The sequence below is a fragment of the Solenopsis invicta genome, chromosome 1, assembly GCF_016802725.1.
Source record: "Solenopsis invicta isolate M01_SB chromosome 1, UNIL_Sinv_3.0, whole genome shotgun sequence".
Taxonomy (NCBI): Eukaryota; Metazoa; Arthropoda; class Insecta; order Hymenoptera; family Formicidae; genus Solenopsis; species Solenopsis invicta.
The window spans coordinates 29,120,660-29,145,199 of NC_052664.1; the positions used below are offsets into that span (position 1 = coordinate 29,120,660).

At 31.4% G+C, this 24,540-nt stretch overlaps 2 protein-coding genes across 2 annotated transcripts in view; both read left to right on the top strand.

Moving 5' to 3' along the window:
* Positions 1-16,606, top strand: part of LOC105203649 — an 84,972-nt gene extending 68,366 nt beyond the window's left edge. The window contains exon 3 of the mRNA XM_039453367.1: positions 16,480-16,606. Coding sequence (XP_039309301.1) covers positions 16,480-16,540 — 61 coding nt within the window. The 3' untranslated portion in view covers positions 16,541-16,606. The remainder of the gene's footprint in view (positions 1-16,479) is intronic.
* LOC105203675 (acetylcholine receptor subunit beta-like 2) lies at positions 16,495-23,804 on the top strand. The gene is made up of 13 exons (XM_026134216.2): positions 16,495-16,639; positions 16,711-16,847; positions 18,177-18,325; positions 18,700-18,744; positions 18,830-18,939; positions 19,135-19,315; positions 20,148-20,304; positions 20,456-20,583; positions 20,701-20,876; positions 21,290-21,442; positions 21,529-21,641; positions 21,964-22,076; positions 22,235-23,804. Exons 2-13 carry the CDS (start codon positions 16,796-16,798, stop codon positions 22,445-22,447), a joined length of 1,590 nt encoding a protein of 529 aa, XP_025990001.1. The 5' UTR covers positions 16,495-16,639; positions 16,711-16,795; the 3' UTR covers positions 22,448-23,804.
* Positions 23,805-24,540: the final 736 nt, after the last annotated feature.

Below are 24,540 nucleotides of genomic sequence, written 5' to 3' on the forward strand. Positions count from 1 at the left end.
TTTAGAAAGATGCTATTTATACTGTTGTTTATTAAATTAGTTTTATTCAAGTTTTGAAAGCGAAGCAGCGGCTAACAGTGCGGAATTGGGGATTAAATATTTTGTTAGATATAATTACAAATCTTATTAGTCATTACTTTTATGTTGATTGACGTTCCGAAATATCTACTCTTAAATATTTGCATTCACTGGAGAGATATTAATCTCTGGAATATATGCCGGAAAAAAATTATATCTAAATCATTTCCATATGATTTATTGCGAGTTTCATTTTTTATTACTTTAACTTAAACGGAATCCTGGAAATATGTTTTATTACTGTTTGCCCACGATATTTAGCATGTTGTAAAAAATGTATTAATTCCTCAGAGAAATGTGGCGAAGTCACTGTACCAAAAAATTTTCACGGAGCTCTGTGACGGTATTTTTTTTCAATAAAAAAGAAAAGAAAAACGTTAATATACGAGATGAGAACAAAGTGTGAGAAAATTTTTTATCGATTCATCGCGTATCGCGTAGGCATTAAAAGACTCGCAGTAGCGGAGCAATAATAATTTATATTTTACATGGTATCTCGAAGTAAAAAGTAAACGTTGTTGTCTGGTAAACAAATTCTTCTAATAGCCAGGATACGCGATAGGCTCCTTTCTCGCAGAAAAGTCCCTTTAATAAACATAGGAACGCGGTTGTACGCTCGTGTACGTGCGGAATCTCTGACGAGCCACGGTCGTTTTTCTCACGAATGTAACTCTCCGCGTCTCCACTTGCCGCGAAAGGACCGACTCTAATACCGCTGCTGTTTGCCCGTAACAAAAAGTATCAACGTCGGATACGTTGGAGCTCACGGGCGGGAAGACGCAGAATAAAAAGATCGCAATTAACGAGCGGCGTCAGCGGCTGCGAAACCGACACCCCATCGCCGCGACCACGTCGCGAGGTAGAAATTTATCGCCGGTGCGGTTCTCTCCATTGAATACGGAGCGAGCGGCGCACTACAAGTCGCCATCCTGCCGCGCCACGCCGGTTGCAACGAGGGACGGCTTCGACGCACTGCAAGTGCTCTCCCTCGTTACACAACTGCAAAGACGTTACAAGCTTGAAATTCCTCGACACTCGTATCTCAACGTGTAATTTACGATATTCCTCGTTTATATGGCAATTTCTCTCTCTCTCTCTCTCCTTTCTTTTTCTATATAGAATTCTCACCATCGTTACATCGCTTGAAAGCTTTTCACACGAATGTAACGCTCTCAGCGATAAAATTAAAATTCTATAGCTTCCGAAGTATATTCCTCGGTACAAGAGACGCATCTTACGTGCCTCTTGAGACCTTCTATCGAAATATTTGAGATTAAAAGTTCGGAAACGGCGAAGACTCTGCACGACAAAATTCCTGTCAAAGAAAAGTTTTTTTTGAAGTAACGAATTTAATAATAATTATCATTGCATCAGGTAAATATAATTTGGTCTTTACTATCGTAGTCGTAGAACTATTCACCTCAAACGATTCGTAGTGTTTGAACGTCTGGAAGTCTGACCACACAAGTATATTTACTACTCGGACATTTACCTTTGTTCGGGCCGGATACGCACCACAACTGCACGAAAGACTAATTCGCCACTCGATTACACTTGTGTGCTCCCTAATCACACAAGTACCTCGATTATTTAGATATTCACGAAACTCCGAGAGTAGTACAAGGATCTCTATTGTATTTCCAAACTAAACAAAATAACTTCATTTATATCAGCGGAATGTAGTGGCGTGCTGAACGTAACGGTACTTGAAACCGCGTGATGGAGTGATCGGTAAAACAATATAAAAATCACGGATTTTTATAGCTATCAAATATATTATATTTTTTGTATTACATAAGCTTCGGTAAACAATTTTTCAGGGTATACGGCTCAAACACTCAATCGGTATAATCTGACATTTCACTAATACATATATAGAACTCTAGGCATTAATTTGCGTTGTCGATGATATATTTGTTGTGATTAATATTGAACGGTCACTATAATGCAGATAACGCAGATTATATTCGATGCAAATGTCTTTTCATGACTGCAAATTATTTTACGAGCGAGCAAACAAGGTATCAGCTTTATTTCATGATCCACGTAACGCGCGAGCCGCCTGTAATTCGTCCGAAGAGTGATGAAAGCGTCCGTTGATGAAACCGATAGTATGATTAATAATTTAGCCTGCCATCGATCCAGTATGCTAATACACTAAAGATTTATCGACTGCTGTATGAATAAATTAAATTTGGATGATCCGGCCGCGTTACATCTCCTCTGCCATCTCGTTTGCATGGCACGGCCATCTATGGAAATTGATATATATGCAACAAATGCAATATTTTATAAACATAACACGTCTCATATACGCGTATTTTCATGTGCCCTTCTGTGAAAATATTATTTATACATTCCGCACAATTTGTCATAATAACTCAATAAACAACATTGAATTATATTAATAAATATTAAGTTTTCAACGCACGTAAGGTGCCCTCGAATTTGTATATTATTTGTAAAGTAAGATTTCTTGGCTAATTTGAAGTTAATGAACGGTTTCTTAAGTTATAACTTTTATTCGCCGCAATTATAAGTTCAATTTACTTCAGAATCTTATTCTTTAATTCATTTTTTATGTATTTCATTCAGACAGAATATTAATTTTAAAAATTAAATATTTGCATTCGCATATGAATTATTAAAATACTCAATATTATTTGATGTTTGAACTTTTCAAGCTTTATAAAAATATGATATTCAAGGAAAAATTAACTCGAATTTAACTAAAGCGTATCGCATATAACACACGAGTATATTTGCGTATATCTTATATAAATTTTATTTACGTTACGAATTAAATTTTGTATATACAAGTCGATATAAATAAAAAAAATATATCTCTTATTTATTTAATCTATGAAATTAAATTATAAAATTTTTTTATTTAGAAATCAGATTTTTAAATATATCTAATACATATATTTTAATATAATTGCACAATCAGTAAAGAGTTTTCAATCGAAAAAAAGTTGTCTATTAAATTTTTACTCTAATCTGGAAATAGAGACTAAGATCTTTAATGATAGATAATTGTACTCTTATTACATGACATATATGTTATCCAAAATATTCCAAAACATTTCATCTTTCTTAACAATCAATCATTGTTACATTATACATCCGGTATCATTAATATCCAGAAGAGAACTGAGCTGTGTCAGACAGGCGACAGCACGGCAGCTGGACGTTTGTTTTACGTAAAACTTATTGTAACTGAATACTTCTGACAGACCAAAGCGCGTAACATTTCTCCCGGAACGACCCGCCTGGTTATTGTGAAGTTTTGCTTCCTCTATGACTGCTTCGGTTCTTCCGCAGCATTCATTAAAAGTAAAGGCTGCGAGCAAAAGAAACGTGCGTGACGCGGTCACTAATTGCATACAAGTTTTATTTACGCGACAAAGCTGAAAGTAACAACAATATCGGCACTGAAAAAAATACGTAATTGTTTAAGCGATTGATTTTTTATTTATCTCGTGACATTAATTTATGAAATTTCTAATCAAAAGATGAGAAAAATATTTTTTTTCTATTTTCTTTATAAATAAATAATTTCTATATTTAATAATTTTCATGTTAAATAAAGTTTACAAAATTATTTTACTTTTATTGTGCTGTTAGAAAAAATAGTATAATTTAAGAAAATAAAATTTTTTTATCTCTTTTCTTCTAAAATAATAACTGTAGAAATTAACACGATAATTCATCAGATGTTATCCTAAATTGAGAAATTACGTTAAAAGCTGACGATTGAACAAACGATGATTTATATTTTATGCACCAATCAAAAATAAAAATCAATCTATTATAAGTTGGCAAATTTCGTTGAACATTCTTGCAATTACTAGTACCATCAAGACTCGATATCACGTCACTATCATTATCACTTCTATTTTCTCTTGTGTACATTCATGCTGCAACCACTAGTTCAAATACCTTCAAACATTCTGTCTAAATAGTTGAATCCAGTAGTTCTCAATGTGTTCGCAAAAGAAAATTTAGAGTTAACATTTGCACACTACAGACACATTATTCAGCTATATATGAATGTTAGCCTTCTATACAGCCTTTAATATTACGATAAAATATAATTTCTTTATTAAGATACGCGTTTGATCTCACGAATAATAAAGGATAGACAGCGTTTCATGTATGCTAGAAAATTGAGAACTACTGGCGGATAAAGAAGCAACATAACGAGGGCTGTCAGCACCGAACAAAGTTCGCTTTTGATGGTTAACACAAAGGCCTCGCTCGATGCAGAATGTTTGACTGGGTTCATCATTGACGGCTTTCACTAGCGATTAGGCAAATGGTCGAGAACCAAATGATTACTCTTTATTGATCTTTCCATATTGATTTAGCCACCTTTTGTAAAGTTAAATTAGATGGTGTTAAAATACAGCTGACATAGTACAATGCAGCGGAAATAGATTTGCAGCTTAAATTATTTGCGTTAAGTGGTTTTTCCAAAATTTGCATATAAGTTAAATGCATTTTTCTTGGATGTACGTATAAACAATGCAGTATACAATCTATACATCAATGTATGATATCAATTCTAATTTTATTTATTGCAATTGAAAAATAAAAACATTTGTAAATTTGTTTTAAATGTGCTCATTTTTTTAGTTATAAATTACAATTATATGTATAATTTAATTTGTGATATATTAGAGCTTTCTTACATGCATAGAATCCAAGATGCTTTTTTTAAATTCTTCAGTTTCTAAAAATTGGGATATAAATATATTAAATTATTCTTATTTATTATAAAATTTTTCTTGTCATATTTTTTAATTCTATTTAATTTATGTTATTAATATCGATTATGCATATCTAAAATTTAACAACTTAACACTTTAAAGCAGTTTCTCGGCGGTAGATGCTCCATAATATAGATGCTGTATAATATTCCTATAAACAATTCAAACAAAACTCAAAAGCTTTCAAATGATCAATAATATTATGCAATATTAAAATGTTGTGCAATGACATCGAGCATCTAGCGGCCGTGTGATGTGTATTTACAAAAATAAATTATGATTTTATTACGTATGCTTATAATTGTTGCATCATTCGCTTAATTAATGCATGTTGGATTCTGTATATACCATGCGAATGAGCGAATGTAAACTTTTGCATAATCGCAAAAGACTTAATGCAGTAGGTAGCATTGGTGAAACTGTGCTGACTCTACTAATACTAAAACCAATGATGGAAGCAGTTATAAAGAATGTCCAAACCCTCAAGTATATAAAGTTTAAATCTTCTCAAGGTGAAATCCAGCAAATCCGCTGGCATAAGTAGGATTTATGTTAGACAGGAGAAACGATGTCGAACACTGTGGCGAAAATAGAACAACCTAGTCTATTAGAGAGACAAGAAATCGTTATCAGTTTGTAAACTCGACATTTCCGATTAGAAAAAAAAAAAGAAATTTACTGAAAATAAAAAATTACAAACTATTAACTGGTTTTATACAAGTAGATAGATAGAGAGGGGAGAAAAATAAAAAGAGAGAGAGAGAAAATACTATTATCTTTTTATACTTTATCTTACGAGATGCAACATGTGCCAAATAGTGCGAAATCAAAGTTGCATTCAATGGACTTTCTGAAATACGTAACATACAATCCAAACGGTGAACTTCGCACAAATTTTAGAGTTTCTGATAGAACGGAGAGAGAGAGAGAGAGAGAGAGAGAAGAGTCACATTTCTGACTCAAATTTCTCCTTCCCAACTATCCATTAAGCAAACTTCTAATCGATTTCTCGGCTTATCGTTACAGCAGCCCATCGCTTTATCGCTGCCGTCATCGTCGAATAGAAACGTTTTTGGTCGTAACGAGATAGCAATGACGACTCGGCTGTGAAACAAATGTGATCGTTTCTGAAACTTGACAAGCAGTCCCGATCTTCATTTTCCATGCGCAAATATGAGAAAAATCTGTCGAAAGGAACTTTCTCGCTTATTTAATTACAAGATATTAGAAAGCAATTTTGTCATTACATAAATATGAAGCTATAATAGAGCGATTTATTGGATTTTTAGTGGCGCAGGTGTATCATCACGTTGGATTCACCCCTATCCCCCCTGTCGCCATAGAATTCAACGCGATCGGCACGGAGAGAAATTTATTCAACCACTAAATAACCATGATTAATTCTGATCACGTAAGCCAACTAGCAAGGCTCCAGCTTTACGTCGCGATCATAGTCGCTCTTATATCGCAGCCTAATCGCCATTCTCTCCGGGATCATTACTTAACCCACCTTTATCCGTGATCGTAATCAGTTCTGTTTCATACAATTAATTCTCCGTTATATGTAACCCGATCACAATTTATCTAATAATTTTAGATTGTTACAAAAACAATTTACTTTCTTCGCAGCATGTAATTCTGCTAATCAATTGATAACAATTGATTTTGGTGTATTCTGAAAAAGTTAAAAAGCATGTGGTTATATCTTAAAAATATTAAATAAGTAAATTTATCACTGGTATTTAAAAATTATTTTATTTGAATTTAATTTTGCAATAATCAATTTTCCGTCACATTTAATAGTAATTTCTATAACAATCAACGATATTAATGGTATTTAATCACGAATAATTATTATTATCTAGTTATTATTGTATATAAATATGAGAACATGGTTACAATGAGTTATTCATGGTATAAAGGTCTTGCAACTGGAATCAATATTTTTGGATTACCGTGATATTTAAATAAAAATTAATCTTAATCTCTTAAATATAAATAAAAATACTAAATTTAATAAAAATTGTAATTATTCAATTTAATTTCGCTTTTTTATATCATTTATTTTTATTTATCATACTTAAGCATTTTTATTAACTATCGATAATCGTTAACGGTATTAATTAGCTGTTTTTATTCTGGCCAAAATAATGTTTATTAAATATTTATTGAAGTGTTTATGAGATGAAAATTTAAACATGGAATTATTTGTGAGATGTTCATGACTGTTTCAGGAAATGTTTTATTGAAAGCATTCTATATTTTCAGAATATTGCAAATGTTTAAAGAGTTTTGTAGAACACCCTTTCAACATTTCCAGCATTCTGAAAACATACAACACTTTTCGCACGTTTACCAAACAATCGTAAACATTTTATAAGCAATTCCATATTTAAATTTTCACCTTATAAATGCTTCAATAAATGTTTTAGAACTCCAATTAAACATCTACTCAGCACTTACACAAATATCGTGTAAACATATTATTTTCGCCAGAGTAATGGTGAATTTTTCTTGTTACTAATATACTTAAGCAATGAAAACGATAAACAAATTATTGCTGATGAAAGAAAGAAAGATAAAAGCTAGTAAAGATGGTGTCACGCTCGCTCTAATCGTATCCCGCAATTTTAGCCTCCGGGACGATTCTTCGCCGCGCTAGCGAGACAAAAGGGCGAGGTTGGGCCGCAAAAAGGGCGAAACAGATTTATTTTTCTTCCAGCGGTCTCCTCCCCGCCCGCCATAGATCTTTCCCTTTTATCCAGCGTAGCATGCGCGGTTCCGAAACGCGGCGCGACTTTCCCGCAGCGTGGTATTTATAACTTCGACTCATTTTCCCTCATTGCGCGGAACAGCGGGATCCGGATAAATAATTGTTTTTGCCGAAAGTTTTATTGCGTTTTCCTGCGTGTGTGAGGGTACGCCGTGCGGTATACGTATAAAGGAACGAGCAAACGGATTTATGGCTAAGAAGTTCCCGCGGCTCTACATACCCGCGCTCTCGTTGTTGCTCGATTGTTTGAACTCTGTGGAGGTAATTGTGCGACAACTCCGCAATCAGGATTCTTTCATAAGTGGTACTCACACGCAATCAGAAATGATCGAGCAAACGTGCTCATTCTTTTTAAATCGTTGACCGAAAGTTCATAAACCAATGTATAAACAATTAATTTTTAAAAGCAAAATTTTTATTATTTATACATACGTGTGATGTATGTCCGAGATATATTGTAAGAGATATGAAGAGGATAGAACCATGTTATACAATTTAAATATTTCAAGTATTACATTATTTGTCACTTAAGTATGTCAATAATTGTATAATATTATACATGTAGATGAAGATGACTCTCTTTGTTATTCATTTAGATATTATTATCGACATGATTTTTGTTTTTTATTGTAGAACTGAAAGTACCTTTATGTATCTAAAATGTTATTTTAGGTAAGATACAAAATATAGTGTAACTAGTTACACTAGCAGATACATAAAAAGTATCTGGATACAGTAATTTGATACTTGTAGTCAGATAGCTTATAACACTGCGCATGTGCGTCCTATCCAGGTTCTATATCAATTTCTTAATTTACTTTTTTTTTATACAATACAATCAATATATAAAACGATGCATACATACGCTGACTCCGGAATATTGACTCTTTAAAGTATTACGATTCGAATTGCAATATCAGAATCAGTTCTTTTACGTACTCCGTTCTTTCTATGATTGCTTCGGTCGATTCACATATCGATTTCGAAGTCAGTCTCTTTGATGTAACGATTACTCGAACCGACTTTACGTAACGATTTCGAAGTTGAATACTCTTTTGCGAAGATCCATTCAATATCCAATTTATGCAAGCGGCCATTTAATCCTCAATTATTTTTACCGGAAAAATTCCTGGCTCAAAATGATTGCGTCAGATTTTTAATCAAATTATTTTAATTAACTGTATTGAACTTATCGATCGTTTCATTTATTTTGATAGCCGTTTAGACATAAAACGAACGTAAAACGAATGTCTGTTTCATATATGTAAGAATTTTATATTTATGCGTACGTATATCTCGAAAACGAGCGAAAATAAAATATGTATTTTAAAAAGGTTATTGTACTCGTACCCAGAATTTTACTCCACGCTCTTTCTGTTATTGTTTATGCAATACAATACGTCGAGGAACATATTTAAAACAATATTATTAATTTTATATCGTACGAGCTAGATTTGTTATCAATATCGTTGCGTTAAACAGTAATAATTATTTATCTTTCCATTAGCTGATACATCAGCAAGTTATAAGCTTAAAAATACGACATTTCATTAATAGCAATTATCGAATGCGACGCGTTTCCCGCTCGATAGCGGTATAAAGGGGTAAGAAACGAGAGTGCAGAGAGAATGGGAAATTGAATGCACCGGATAAAACCTTTCGCATTCGGGACGCCTATTCGCGCGCGTTGTTATTCACGTAATATCCAAAAATACAATCGAATGTGATTTAAACGATCTTCGCTCCGTTAATTCCGAAAATCCATGAATCAACGTACGCGTCCTCGCAAATGTCACAAAGATACGTATCTATATAATTTTAACAAAAGCACTGCGAAAACGCAACCCCGTAATGATAATGATCGCGACAATCGAGATATGCAACGGTAAGGACAAAATTATTGTCTAAACTTTATTACTTTATAATAATTTTATCTTTTGTCATGAAGCGTTATCTCTTAAGAAAATTTAATATTCTTTTCAACATCTATTAAATATTATAAGAGCTGCTATATCGCGTTCGCTCTCGTTTGGAAATTCTTTGTACGGCTTGGATTCGATTTTTCTTATTTTCTCAAGCAAAAATTACAACTTTTTAACGTTTAACTTTGAAGAGCTTTGTAATTAACTTTTAAATTACAATCCTATTAAAGTAAAGTTCGCCTGAAGTTAAATGAAGAATAAAGTTCTGTTATTCTGAAACTTAATTCGTTAAAACTATTATATATATTTTTAATTACTTCTAATTCAAAAATCGGTTAGTGTCTCGATATTTATTTAAAAGAAAAGGATCTCTGATTTATTTTTATATTTGATATATTTTTTCGTTTTCTATTCACGTATCTTACGTACCTCTTGGATACCGGTCATACGAATCTGAACCTCAGATTAATGTACACTTATATTTTTTCATTTTTATAAACTAAAATATTTAAAAAAATATATTTCTATGCAATCGGATAGAGCGAGGTACCTCTCAGAGTTAATAAAAATTTTACAATGTTTTTTTCACATTTTACAATGTAATTCTTGAAATATTTAAATTGTATAACGTAGTTCTATCCTCTTCATATCTCTTACAATATATCTCGGACATATATCACACGTATGTATAAATAATAAAAATTTTACAATGTCTTTCTCACATTTTACAATGTAATTCTTGAAATATTTAAATTGTATAACGTAGTTCTATCCTCTTCATATCTCTTACAATATATCGTGGACATATATCACACGTATGTATAAATAATAAAAATTTTGTTTCTTGATTCTTCAGCAAAGAGTACATTCATGTATACATTGGAGAAAAACAATTAATTAGAAGAATATTACAATATGCAATTATAGAGAGGTACTGGTGAATCTAATACTATATAATATCATCGATTAAATCTAACGGTAAACTTCACGTCGTAATTCTGACCGGTCAGCCGCAACGTTAAATGTTTCCACCGTTTGTTTAAAATACTTACTGTTCTGTTTCTCCTTCGATTCGAGGGATCGTCGATGGACCGGCAATATTCTCCGAAGCGAAATAAAATCAGCTCGGTTAGAGAGAAGATAATTAATGATAAACGCGCGCGGAGAGAGAGATTCCGCGCAAGGTCGCGAAAAAGAAGACTTGTTTATGTCGTTTGCACTTGGGTGCGTGTTACTGTTAAGGATTATAAATTGTTCGGGCCTTTCGTTCTTTTCAAAGAATCGTCCATCCGTCGGCATGCGCCCCACACAACAGCCCTCACAAGCTTCTCCACCCTTGTCCACGGCATGGTGCACTCTCGCCCAGATCGCGGTAATGAACGCGTTCTGCAGTTTGCACTCGGCGCGAGCCCGCCATTATTGCATTGCTCCAGCTAAATAAATTATTCCGCCCGGGCTTTTGTGTGCACCTACACGCGCGTGCGAGGTGTTGCGAGTCGGTTGTCCCCCACAGCAGCGGATAGAAGAGCTAGGCGCTCGTCGATCGGAACATTCGCGCCGACTGTGAAAATTGCTAATGTATTGTGCGCGAAATAACGCGCGTTCGTTGAAATGATTGTTTGTACTGATCTATTATATGTGGCGAAATGTTCAATCGCGAAGGATACCCACGAATGAGATAAAAGTTACGAGCGAGAGAGAATTGTCTAGATGTGTAATGAGCGAATCGGCAATTGCTCGCGTTTTCAAAAATTAAATGTTCGGATAGTATATAAAATAATCCCCACTCTCAGTTTGTTTTTTATTTTTTTAGTTCTTCAATTTTTTTAAATTAAATAATAAAAAATTATGTAAAGGAAGTAAAATTTAAAACTTACGCAACAACAATCGCGGTTTACTCTTATTAACTCACATAAATTTAATTTTTGACAATCTTAAAAGTACCACACTTTGTGTGGTTTTGATTAAAAAAATTATATAATATAATTATTGTTTGATTATATAATTTGCAAAAAAATATTATTGTCATAAAGATATTATTGCATTTGAAGAATTTACTTTTAACTGATTTTGTATAGAAAGAAGCTACAGATATAAATTATAAATTATGGATTCATACTTCTTTAATTATCTAAAAAAAAAAGTCACATTTTTCTCAATAGTAAAGTATAATGTTTAGATTCTGAAAAACAATGAGATGTAACTTTAGAAAACGTATGTCAGTATTGGCGACTTTTCCCTAAATATTTTACATTGCGATGAAAATGTATGATGAAACAATTTCATTGCACATATTAATTTAAATGTCATTACTGTAGTGTTAATTTTATTTCTATTTCTATATTTTCACTGTAATATCTAAAAAAATAATTCAGCTCATAAACTTAGGAATAACAATCCGCATATATATATCTACGCGATATATCTGCGTGGTATATAAGAGAGGTATACAATAGCAGTATCGCGCACGCTGCATAACTCAGCAAGATATTGGGTATACTCTATTATCATAGTAAACCACTGTTCCTCAACAGCCCTTATGATGACGTAATTATCTTTAGTAATTAAAGTACACATATACTTTAGTTGGTTATTGGCTCTTTAGAGACAAGCTGCGGAAAATTATGGAAATTGTGAGCAAACAAGCTTTTATTTTTCGATCAACGGATTTATTATCCATTAACGGCGCTGCACATTCACGATAGATTAACGTAGTTAATTTATTTCATTACAATGCAATTAATTATTACTTTTGATATATATATTCTAATAGATTTTATTATTTTTATTATATGTTAGCTACATCAATTATTATCGCACAAAACTCTTTTTTCGTGTAAATTATTTCGTAGAACACACGTGTCGGCAAAATTTGTTGCTTGAAATAAACAATTAATCCTAGCAACGCCAACGAACAATGCTATTCGCGTCGACCGTAGATTAACCCTTCATCTGTACATGTGAGTCTGAAATGTCCATAAAACAACTCCTATCTTTTTCCTTCATTCTTGTTCAAAGTTTATTAAAAAAATATATTTATTAAACAATTCTTATTAGTATAATTGTAAAATCCTAAACTACAACGTTGATAAATGTTTCATGAACTTTTTCAGATTTTTTTGAATACTTATAGTAGCGTTCGACATGACAGATCTATTTGTACAGACTATGGGTGCTGAAAAAACGCATACAGACGAAAAGTTAACATTAAATATTCTGAATCACCGCGACTATTAAATATTTGGATCTGACAAAATGCAGAAATTATAAAAGCGGACGGGAGAGCACGCGATTCATCGATCGCATCCAGGAGTGTCATTACTCAGAGTGGCGGTGTCCGTTGGTCGCGATACACGATCGATAGATAAAAGAAACCGTGATGGAATAGCTGCTGCTGCTGCTGCTGCTACCGCTTCTACTGCGACTATACTTCCCATGCGCGACAGAGAAGGGTACAGACAGTGGAGGGTAGTAAGTGGGCTAGTAAGTTTCACGATAACAGTTATAAATGACCCTCTCGAAGCACGGCGCCGCAGGACTCTCAACTACGTGCCAGACACTGGCCCCTGCCTAATACAGGCGACGTCACACGGATATAGTCGTAAAAGGCACTAAACAAACATACGCTAAGTGCCCCGAGCCGACGTACGTGTGTGTTTACGTACTCTTGATCGATAATCGCGCCCGTCGATCGCACGTCCCCGCCATGACCATCGTGACTTTGTGGAACGTCACTTTTTTTCGCGTCGTTGTCTCATATAAGATCTTGGTCGCAAATTTTCTCGACGATCGAGTTAATATTTCACACACGACGTCATTCGATACGCGCGATTAAGGATGTACGAGTCGTATCTCAGAACATTACAAAAAAAATATTAAAATTTCATAGAATATTTTAGTATTACGTGTATCTGTGTAAAATTGGAGCACAATTCACTTGTTGGTTTAAAAGTTAATTAATTTTTTACTTTTAATTCTTATGAATATAAAATCGTCTCTTGCAATATTTATTTGTAAATTTGATGGGGAAGTAGCATTAAGAATTAAATCAAAATTTTTACATACAAGTATACTAATAAAACTTTAATAAATATTCATATAAAAATTCATCAAATCCACTTACTCGTTTAAAAGTTATTTATATTTAAAACTACAGCAAAGTATAATAATTTTTGCTGCAAAAATCAATGTAAATCAAATTCTTCATTATTTTCTTCTTTGCAGCTAATTTCAGAGTCGAAATTCGGGTATTTGCGATCAAAATTTTTTGTTGTTGATTAGGAATAGTAAAAAAGAATAAATTAGAGAAGCCTTCAAAAGAAGAGAGATCATCATTTATCGCCATTTTTTTCCAGCAAAATTCACTTGAAATTAATTAAAAGATATTATTTCTAGTAAATATTTATACACAAAGGATATAATTTTAAAAAGAAATACACTTATGCTACTGTCTTTTATCATATACACTTTTGCATAAATGGCGCGGCAAAATACCTCATTGATATACTAACACGAATAAGCTGTAATGTACTGGAATAATAGCGTTCTGTTTTGTATAAAATATTCACGCAAATAAAATGATTTTAAAAAAATTAAAATGTGTATAAAAGTTTTAAGAAATATTTAAATAAAATCTTTTTTTTTTAATATCATTTTTTTTTCTTTGTGAGATAAGCATCTTCACTAAACTTGGACGAAGTATCATAGGAACCAGCCATTGGTCAAGCATATTTATTAGAGGATATATCGTTTGTCAATAAATTACGACTAAAGCTGGAGATAATGCAGAAACTAATGAGTGTATTATGCATGTATGCACGTGTGTACGTGTACTTGCAGAAGTGAGGAAGAACCTTCCTTGCTCGTTTTAACAATGACGTAAGTAGATGAGCAAGTACCCGAGGCACTTAAGTACTTTCATCCTATCTCAGTATGATATGTCCACCCTCTTCTCCCTTTTTCTCCCTCTTTTTAAAAACTATAAAAATACACATGCACAGAGAGACGCCAACAAGCCACAGGCGGCCCGCCCAAATTTTTCAATATCCAAAAAATAAATATTTGAAAAAGAATACTTAAAATAAAGCTCTTGATGCACTGATTCCAAATGTGTAAGTGTCAAAGTAAACTCAGGTCCAGAGATTTGGGGCTTAAAATCGGCAAAATAACGCTGAGGTCAGCTGTTGTTCTTTAATATCATTTTAGCTGAAAATTTCTGGATCCTTACCTGAGTCCACTTTGACACCTACATACTTGGAATCAGTTTGTCAAGAGCTTTATTTTGAGTATTTTTTCAAATTTTATTTTTTGGTTGAAAAATTTGGGCGAAATTTGGTATCTCTCTTTATTGCCACCAAAAAAACACAATTTTAACAAATATTATATGTACATAATTTAAATGTTTAGGTAAATTTATTATAATCAGTGTTGCAGAGACTCTAAGAGTCTCTTGTCCCTGTAAGGTGAAACGTATCCGTTGAACGGTCAGTTTTGGATACATAAAGTGCCTTTTAGACAAGTGCCTTTTAGACAGCATGGCGTCCGAGGACACCACTACATTACGCACCACTTAAGATAGATGTTGCACCATAATTGCACCCTCCTTTGGAGGAAATACGACGCGTTATTCGGCGGTATTATGAACACAAATCTGCGTCGACTCTGTGGAATGTTAAGCGAAAGTCGCATCTCAACTCAAGAGATCCTCGTTTTCGGGAACGATTTGCCCCGCGGTTCCTCGACGAATGGGAACGTTCCTCGACAGGTAGCTTTTAAGGAATTTATCCAGCCGCACATTAAACGGCGCAGATCTTGATAAATCCAAATGGATTTCCCGTGTCCGATTCACTTGGCGTGCGACTTTCGGCGCGATTTGGCGATGTTACCCCGATGCCAAAAGTCGATTTATTTCACACTAATCGTCGGTTTGCGGACATTTACATTTTGTGGCATATTTCCATATTAGAATTTAGTGCAAGCAGTATGGCGCGCAAATAGGGGTACGAAGAGAGGGATACAACCGCAAAGCATCACTTACTCCATATGTATCGGTATTTCATCGTTAAGCTGGTTTCATTTGAGAATCGATATGAACATTATTTTGTTCAGTAACAATTAAATATACATATTCAATGTTTTATACTTATCAAAAGAATTTTCATCCATTTTATATCCATTACATTTATTATTTTGAAATTCCGTTTTTCGTAAAATTGTCAAGTTTTATATAAACTCTGCAACTATTAAAGAATTTTTAAATATCTTTAAATGCAAGTCTGTTTACAAACTCTACTATTTTGAAATTTGATGACAAATACAATTTTAAAATAATTGTTTATATCATTAAAATTTGTTTTTTACAAAATTTTTTCTTTTTATTTTGTTATAAAAATTGATATATTAAATTACATTACTAACATTATTATTTTGTTATTAATATTTATTTCTTTTTTATAAAAATATTTAAATAAGTAAATAATTTTGATATATTTTAAATTCAAGTTTTTAATTATATTTAAATATTTTTCTAAAAAACGTAAAGTAAGTTCTTTTGAAAAGGTATCATCTGTAAAGATGTCATCTTTCATTTCACGAATCAATATACGAAATCGTACAAAAAGTAGACGTGTAAAGTGTAATATCATTTTATCACCCTTCATTGCTATAAACACGCCATAAATAAGACCCAATATTTATTTATGACGATAGAAAAACGGCGATTGATGTAAAATTCTTTTTCACAAACTCATAGCATCGGAAATCGAACTCGCCGAAATTATGCGGGCTTCAATCCTTGGCATAAAAGCTCTCTCTCTCTCTCTCTCTCTCTCTCTCTCTCTCTCTCACTCACTCACTCACTCACTCATTACAATGACCTGAATGCATTTTGGGCTCGCGATCTCGTCGATTTCCACCTTTTCGTCTTTGTACAAAGCGCGCAGATGCAGGCAGGCGCGAACCACCCCTGCACACCACTGGAACAAGTCGCGCCCTGAACAGGCAGCGCGAGCGTCATGGCGACGACTTGGAATATCGATCGTGGACCAGTGGGATGCTGGCCGCCCGACGTTTCGCCGATCGTGCGCCACTATTCAGTACGTAAAGTGTTTTGTTATCCTGCCTTCTAGGCTTTTTTACACGTCTTACTTGTAAAATTATTGCCAAGGTACATGTGCCAAAGGGTGAAACCCTACCGCAGGTAGTGCTCGCGAGTGTCTTACCTTTGCACGCATTTGTAAACAGCGCCGAAAATGCGGACGACGGCGCTTACAATTTTGCTCAATGTCTTCAGTATCGCTTATGGTAAGCTCGCTCATCTGCTATCAAATAAAACGACCCATCGAAAAAACGAATAAGCAATAATAAATAAATATATCGAGTGAAATCATCGTTTGTTCCGTTAACTGTGGTAGTAATTATTAAAGTGACTTAATATGAGACAAAATGTGGAGGAATTATATTAAGTTAAGAATTAATTTTGATGTATCTTTTTTTATAGTATTTTATCGAAGGAATTTGGAATTTTATTATTGAGAAAAAATCAGCGTATTTAGATACATATTTTGTTTTAAACATATTTTGTTAAATTATTAAAAGGAAAGAATATTTTTTAAGCACATAAACCTAAGTTTTAATTAGAACCAGTCATTTTGGAAGAAATTACTCCAAAATTTTTATTTCTTGAAAACATTAAAAATCTTCAATAACGTAATTAATTAATTCTATTGTGAAAACGCATTCTACCGCCATTTGATTCTTTCGTTACTTTTTCTATTGCTATATGCTTTTACTCTATATATGATTTTATTATCTTTTTCTCATACGTAATGCAAAAGACAAATTTTTGGGATAAAGAGCTTGTTACATCTATGAATATGTAATAGTATTTTTAAAAAATGCATTAGATTCTATTTTATCTAGATAAAGGATCTAAATTATTTTACATCTTATTTCACAATTCAGTATAACAATCTGTTTATTTTTGACACAATAATATAAATGTAAGACTTTTTTTACGTGTAACATTTAGTCTTAATTAACGTTGAATATTATTTTTCTACATAATTATTAGATGAACAAATAAATAATTTATTATTCTTTATGAATAAAAATTTATTATTTATTATCAAAAAATACCAAGGCAATTTAATCATGAAAGTAATTCTATTATTTTTCAATATTGTTCTCCACGTTTTAGGCAAGCATCAGTTCAATAGAAAGATTGATCTTTTTTTGCGATAAATTTATCAAGCCAATTTTCTTGTTTTTTTAATTTTTATATATTTTTTAATAAATTTAAATTATAATTTGTTTCGTTTGATACAGTATACTTTGTTTGACAAAAATATTTAGAAATGTTGAGGAAGTAAGAAAATTGCTTGATGAATTCCTTGTAAAAAGTATCTGTCTTTATATCAAAATCTATAACGCGTGGCAAGTAAAGTATTGAAAAATAATGTATGTGGGGGAATTACTTTCATCATTAAATTATATAGGTATGTTTTGATAATAAATACTGAATTTTATAAAAAAAAGTTTATTATTTACAATAATATAAATATTTCAAAAAATGAAGAGAATGTATGTTAAAACGATTCTTTGAAATATATATCAATAAATATTCTTTTACAGGAAACAGAGTATTCGAAGCGAATCCTGATACGAAGAGACTCTACGATGATTTACTGTCCAATTATAATAGATTGATACGTCCCGTTATTAATAATACAGAGACTTTAACAGTTTGGTTGAGTTTAAAGCTGTCACAATTAATAGAAATGGTATATAGATTGATGTAAATGTTATTTCAATATTTTTTTGAAATTTGACATTATATTTTACTTTAATTTCATTCATATTATTACTTACAATTAGTTTGTATTTATATTATAATATAATTTATAATATAATATAAATATAAACAAATACACACACACACGTTTTTTATTATATTTCATCATTTTTATATATTATAAAATTATATAAATTATATATATAATAACAAATGTATATAATAAATATATATATATATATATATATATATATATATATATATATATATTGTGTGTATGCATAAACACATACGTACACATTTTTGGTTTTTATTATATTTAAGGAATTTGTTAAAGTTAATAATTAAAGCTTGATTTTGCAGAATCTAAAGAACCAAGTAATGACGACCAATGTCTGGGTAGAGCAGGTCGGTCATATATTTCACTTTCAAAATAATAATCAAGCGTTATAGTCAGGCAAGCAATAAATTGATATTTATTCGTTTCTTGCAGAAATGGTTTGACTATAAATTAACGTGGGATCCACAGGAGTATGGTGGTATAGATATGTTATATGTGCCTTCTGAGAACATATGGCTTCCAGATATCGTTCTATATAACAAGTAAATATAAGTGCAAACAATTTTTTACAAAATAAATAAAATTTCAATGTTGCAACAAGTAATAGTAGAAAAATTTATTCGCAATCGTCGAAATTCTAAGGAAATTGAAGAAAATAAATATTTATTTGATACATTAAAAATTAAAACGCTGCAGAAAGCAATTTTCATGTAAATGTTCTCTTTTTTGTTGTACAGCGCAGATGGAAATTACGAAGTAACGTTAATGACGAAGGCTACTTTGAAATATACTGGTGAGGTATTCTGGAAACCACCAGCCATTTATAAATCGTCCTGTGAAATCAATGTAGAATATTTCCCGTTCGATGAGCAATCGTGTATTATGAAATTCGGCTCGTGGACTTACAATGGCGCTCAGGTGATAATAATCTCCCTCCCCCCCCTCTCTCTCTCTCTCTCTCTCTCTCTTTCTCTCTATCTATCTATCTACTGATCCTAAATAGAGTTTACTGTAGCAGAACTAAAATTAAACATTATTGAATGAGGACTTGAAAAAGCTTGACTTGAAAATAGTTTGTTTCTTTCCTTTAGAAAGAAACCAACTATTTTCTCAAATTTAAAAAAAAAGAACATATTTAGATTACAAATGATTAAATTTATAGTATGGAAATTTTAAACTTTGCGATAAATGTAGGTCAATTTTAAATTCTTCGAAACGTGAATCTTATTTAGTCCCATCATTTTTCAATTAATTTAAAAGAGAACGATATTGATTTTGATGTTTCGACTCTTGGCATCATCCAAAATCAATGATGGATGTGGTAAAGGAACACTATTGAAGATCATCTGTACTTCGATTTAGTTCGTGGACGCTTTTCCAATATATTTGGTTTCACACAAAAGCTATATATAAAATAAGATAACCAACTCAATTTATTGGGACCCAATTTTCCATACAATTAGTTGTTGGATCTTGTTTTACCAATTTTAATTTTATTTCCTTTCGTGATTTTTATGATATAAATACAATAAAATTGTAATAAATAAATGAAATAAAATTTTAATGATAAAATAATATGATAAATATTATAAAATATTGAACAAATAAATAATAATTTAATAAAATAATAATAAAATATTAAAAAGAGTAAAAATTTAAATACTTTGTAATTTTTTTTTAATTTTACACGGTGTAGTTTTGATTTAAAAATATGATTTTCCCTTTTTGATTTAAAAAATTTTTTCCGCAGATAGATTTGAAGCATATGAAGCAGGAACCTGGTAGCAATCTTGTTGCGATTGGCATAGATCTTACCGATTTTTATCTATCTGTGGAATGGGATATTCTAGAAGTACCAGCAACACGCAACGAAGAATATTATCCATGCTGTACAGAACCTTATTCGGGTAAATTTTATTACAATTTTAAGTTTTATAAAAAAAAAAATGAAACTTTTGCTTGCTCGTTCTAGCTATTTGTCATTAATGCAGCAATTTAAAACTATTTTGTCTTGAGCTTAATTTAATCCAAATCATCAATTATTTGTTTTAATTTCAGATATCACATTCAATATTACGATGAGAAGAAAAACTCTATTTTATACTGTCAATCTTATTATCCCCTGCGTTGGCATCACGTGTTTAACTGTACTAGTTTTTTATCTGCCCAGCGATTCTGGTGAAAAAGTAGGTACATTGTTTATATCTGACTGAAATAATCATAAATTCGACGATATAGAAAAAGACTTAATTATATTTTAACTATCGCGGATGTATTTTTTATGCTTTGTGTTTTTTGTACAGGTATCATTATGTTCTTCCATTCTTCTTTCATTGACGGTGTTCTTCTTACTCTTAGCTGAGATTATTCCACCAACATCGTTAGCTATACCTTTGCTTGGAAAATACTTGTTGTTCACCATGATTTTAGTTACTCTGTCCATTTGTATGACTGTCTGCGTCTTAAACGTACACTTCCGGTAGGTCATAATATATCTTACATCTTTTATATCGGAACATCAACTGAGACTTGCGTCTGTCAAATATGAATATAAATAATTTAATTTATGGAAATGAACGTTTTGCAGGTATAGTAAGTGGAAAATATTTATTTCTAAATAAATGAAAAAATATATATAATTAAAATAAGATGTATTAATTTATAAAAGTTAATATCTCAGTTTGAAACACAAATTTTATTAAAAATAAGAAACGACTTTCATGAAATATACGATTTTCTTGTAATTTTTTTATCAGAATTAAGCTTTCTAATTCGAATTTACAATGTAATGATTTTGCTATCAAAAATTAAAAATTGCACAAATTAATTAAATTAATTAAAATTCATTATAAGTTTAATGAATAAAATGGTATTGAATCGTTCTTGTCGTAGATCTCCTTCCACGCATACGATGTCGACATGGATAAAATGCTTCTTTCTGAATTGGATGCCAAGAATGTTGATGATGCGTCGCACACCGTATTCTACACCAGAATACGATGATGCTTACATGGATAGTGCATACACTAACGAGATAGATTACAGGTAAAACGAGTTTTTTAAATATTTGTTAGACATGTAACATATTAATTAACTAAATTAAATCTAACATATAAAATTTTTTACAACAGTGTAAGTGACTTTCCTTTGGAACTGAAAGGAAGTCCAGACGCGTTCGAAAGTGTTACTTCAACATATAAAAGTATTAGAGACGACGATGCACGACACGTACCGCATGCGTCAGGTAATACTTCTCTGTCAATTGTCAGAAAATGACTTCTATCTTTTAATACGTGAACTTATTCTTTATTCTTATCTCTTTGATGATTATTCAAATGATAATTCGTAATAAAAAAATCTTTTATTTATAAGAATTTAATTCGACTATTATGCACAATTATGCATTATTGCAATATAATCGAAAAAGGAATAGATGCATGTGCGTGTAATCGACATATAATAATCTGCATGGGTAAAAATACTCGTATAATATCTCGAAAATCATAAATCGATTAAGCACGCTGTTAACGTGAAAAAAAATTAAAACATATTAATTATCATTTTAGTTACTGACAGCGAAAATACGATTCCAAAACACTTATCTCCAGATGTCATATCGGCTCTCAAAGGTGTGCGTTTCATTGCTCAACATATAAAAGATGCAGATAAAGATAATGAGGTAAATAAATCACTGTTTAATATTCACTTTCACATTTTTCTAAACTTTTTTGTAAAAAATAATTATCGTCTGTCAAGTATCACCGTAGATATTGACAATTAATCTTCAAAATATTGAATTTTGTCAATAATATTACAAATGTTTATCCATACTCATAGGTCATAGAAGATTGGAAATTCGTAGCTATGGTTTTGGACAGATTCTTTCTTTGGATATTTACAATCGCAGTTATCGGTGGCACAGCGGGTATAATAGGTCAAGCACCTACTCTTTATGACACACGAGTACCTGTGGATCGACAACTTTCTAGTATAACATTCCGCAAGTATATGTATCCACCGAACGTGAACGGGACTTTTGAGGACGATTAATTATCATGGCACGCATAATTTACGCATAATTTATACGTGTGATTTGCGTGTAAGGTACAATGACATACTATGTTGTACATGTTCTATTAATCACGTTCGACACACCTTCCCTCTACATTTCTCCTCTCAAAAAATCCATCTATACTTTTTCATGTAATTTATCTACAAACATAATTTTTCAATTTTTCAAAACATTTGATCTTACTGAGGAAACATAGTTGTAATATATTGTCAGATATCAGGGTACTCAATCAACACAAGAAAGAATTAATAATAACTAATTGAAATATGCAGGATCTTTCTAGAGTAACCACTCAATAATTATGTCTATTTTTTTCGTTTAAAATATTAAATATTACAAAAGTTAAAGATCACATCATAGTTTATGCAACTTCTGTTTTTAGTATATACATTATGTTACAATTTTTAAATGCAATATATGTCTAGAGTTAAGTGTTAAAAAAATAAAAGATAAAAATATAGAAAGCTCGACGATAAAGGATCTATTTACTAAAGCTTGCAATCCCTTAGCGGTATGTTGCATTATAATACATTAAAATTGTGCAAATTTTTCCTCACATTAAGGTAACTTTGGCATATATTAATTTATCAAATATTATTTATTGTGTTTAAAATAAACATAGTAAATAATGTACCAATAAAACTTTATACTGTTTACTATCAAAAAAATTTTTTAAACAAAATATTTATTTTCTTATATTTGAAAAAAAAAACATTTTTAGAAAACCTTGCATTTTTGCTATACATCAAAAGGGATAGAATGTATGGTCACTCATGAGACATTCAAGCTAAATAAAAAATACAAAAGCTAAGTACTTGTACTTTGATATACTTCATTTCCCATTTACTTCTCCGTTTATTATCTCTTTATGTATGATACTCAAGTATAATCACTGATGTCCAATTTCTTCACTTCTAGATAACTATATTCATAAAACATTTTCCAGAGACTAATAATTTCTAATAAAATTCTAGTACATTTTGTATCAAAAATTAGTATAAAGATTATCCATTAAATACGTAACCAGAGGTTTTAGTGAAGAAAACGAATTTTTAGTGTTTTGAAGGATATCTTTATCTGAAAAATAGCTATCGAGATGTGAAGAAATTGGTCATAAACCTTTTACACTCTCTATAGAGGGAGTAATCATTTTTCGTAAATTGTAATACATCGCTGCACTGTTCAAAACATTGGCAAATTGATTCAACTCATGATCATTTCGTTAATATTAATAGTAAAAACTGAAATCATACACAACACTAATCTATATAACATAAAAGCACAGTGTCTATATGTATTATAACAAAGTGATTGCGAGTAAATTATTTTTACTTCTACTATTTTTCTGACTTTCTCAGCGTAACTCGTCGTGCAGCGTAAATACTGCAGTTACCCTATATTTAAAGGTCAATTTTCTTGATTATAAAATTTATAAAATATTGCTTTAATAAGTAGTTGTAAATCTTAATTATAATTTATTTTTATTAATATGAGACAGAAATAAAGTTAATTAGTTTATTTAGTAATACAGATAAAATAATACAAAATAAAATTAATTTGCCTAATAATACAAACTATTTAAAACATTTTTGATATACTTTACTATACTCTATTCACTGAGAAAAACCGAACTACTCGGACGAAAACTCATCCGCTTTGCGCAGACAGGTTTCGCTTGTACGATGGCTAGGAAGTTCCCTTCTCTGCTTACACAGCCAGTTATAAGCTCATAATGCCAGCGGGTTCAAGTGTATGGAAGCATTACAACCTTATTGACAAAATAATACCGTCGATCTTCTTCTATATTTTTGAGAGAAGTGTAAACTGTTATAATAGAAAAATTAGATGTCAAAATACCTCTTGTGAATAAAAAAACAAAAAGAGGTCAGATAAATAATAATGAATAAAAATTAATAATTTGTTTCTAGCTTCGAAGATTTTAAATTTTTAAGTTTCAAGTATTCTTTTTAGTATGTTTACTACAAAAAAAATGTTAAAATTTAATAAATAAAATAATCATGAGTAAATGCTTTATAATAATCTAAGCTCGCACATTAACGTGCCGTATTTA

Coding starts and splice junctions, on each gene's coding strand:
- LOC105203675 (XM_026134216.2), top strand. CDS start 16,796: ATGCGGACGACGGCGCTTACAATTTTGCTCAATGTCTTCAGTATCGCT. Junction 18,326..18,699: donor TGTCACAATTAATAGAAATG/GTATATAGATTG, acceptor TTGATTTTGCAG/AATCTAAAGAACCAAGTAAT. Junction 21,443..21,528: donor ACTAACGAGATAGATTACAG/GTAAAACGAGTT, acceptor TTTTTACAACAG/TGTAAGTGACTTTCCTTTGG.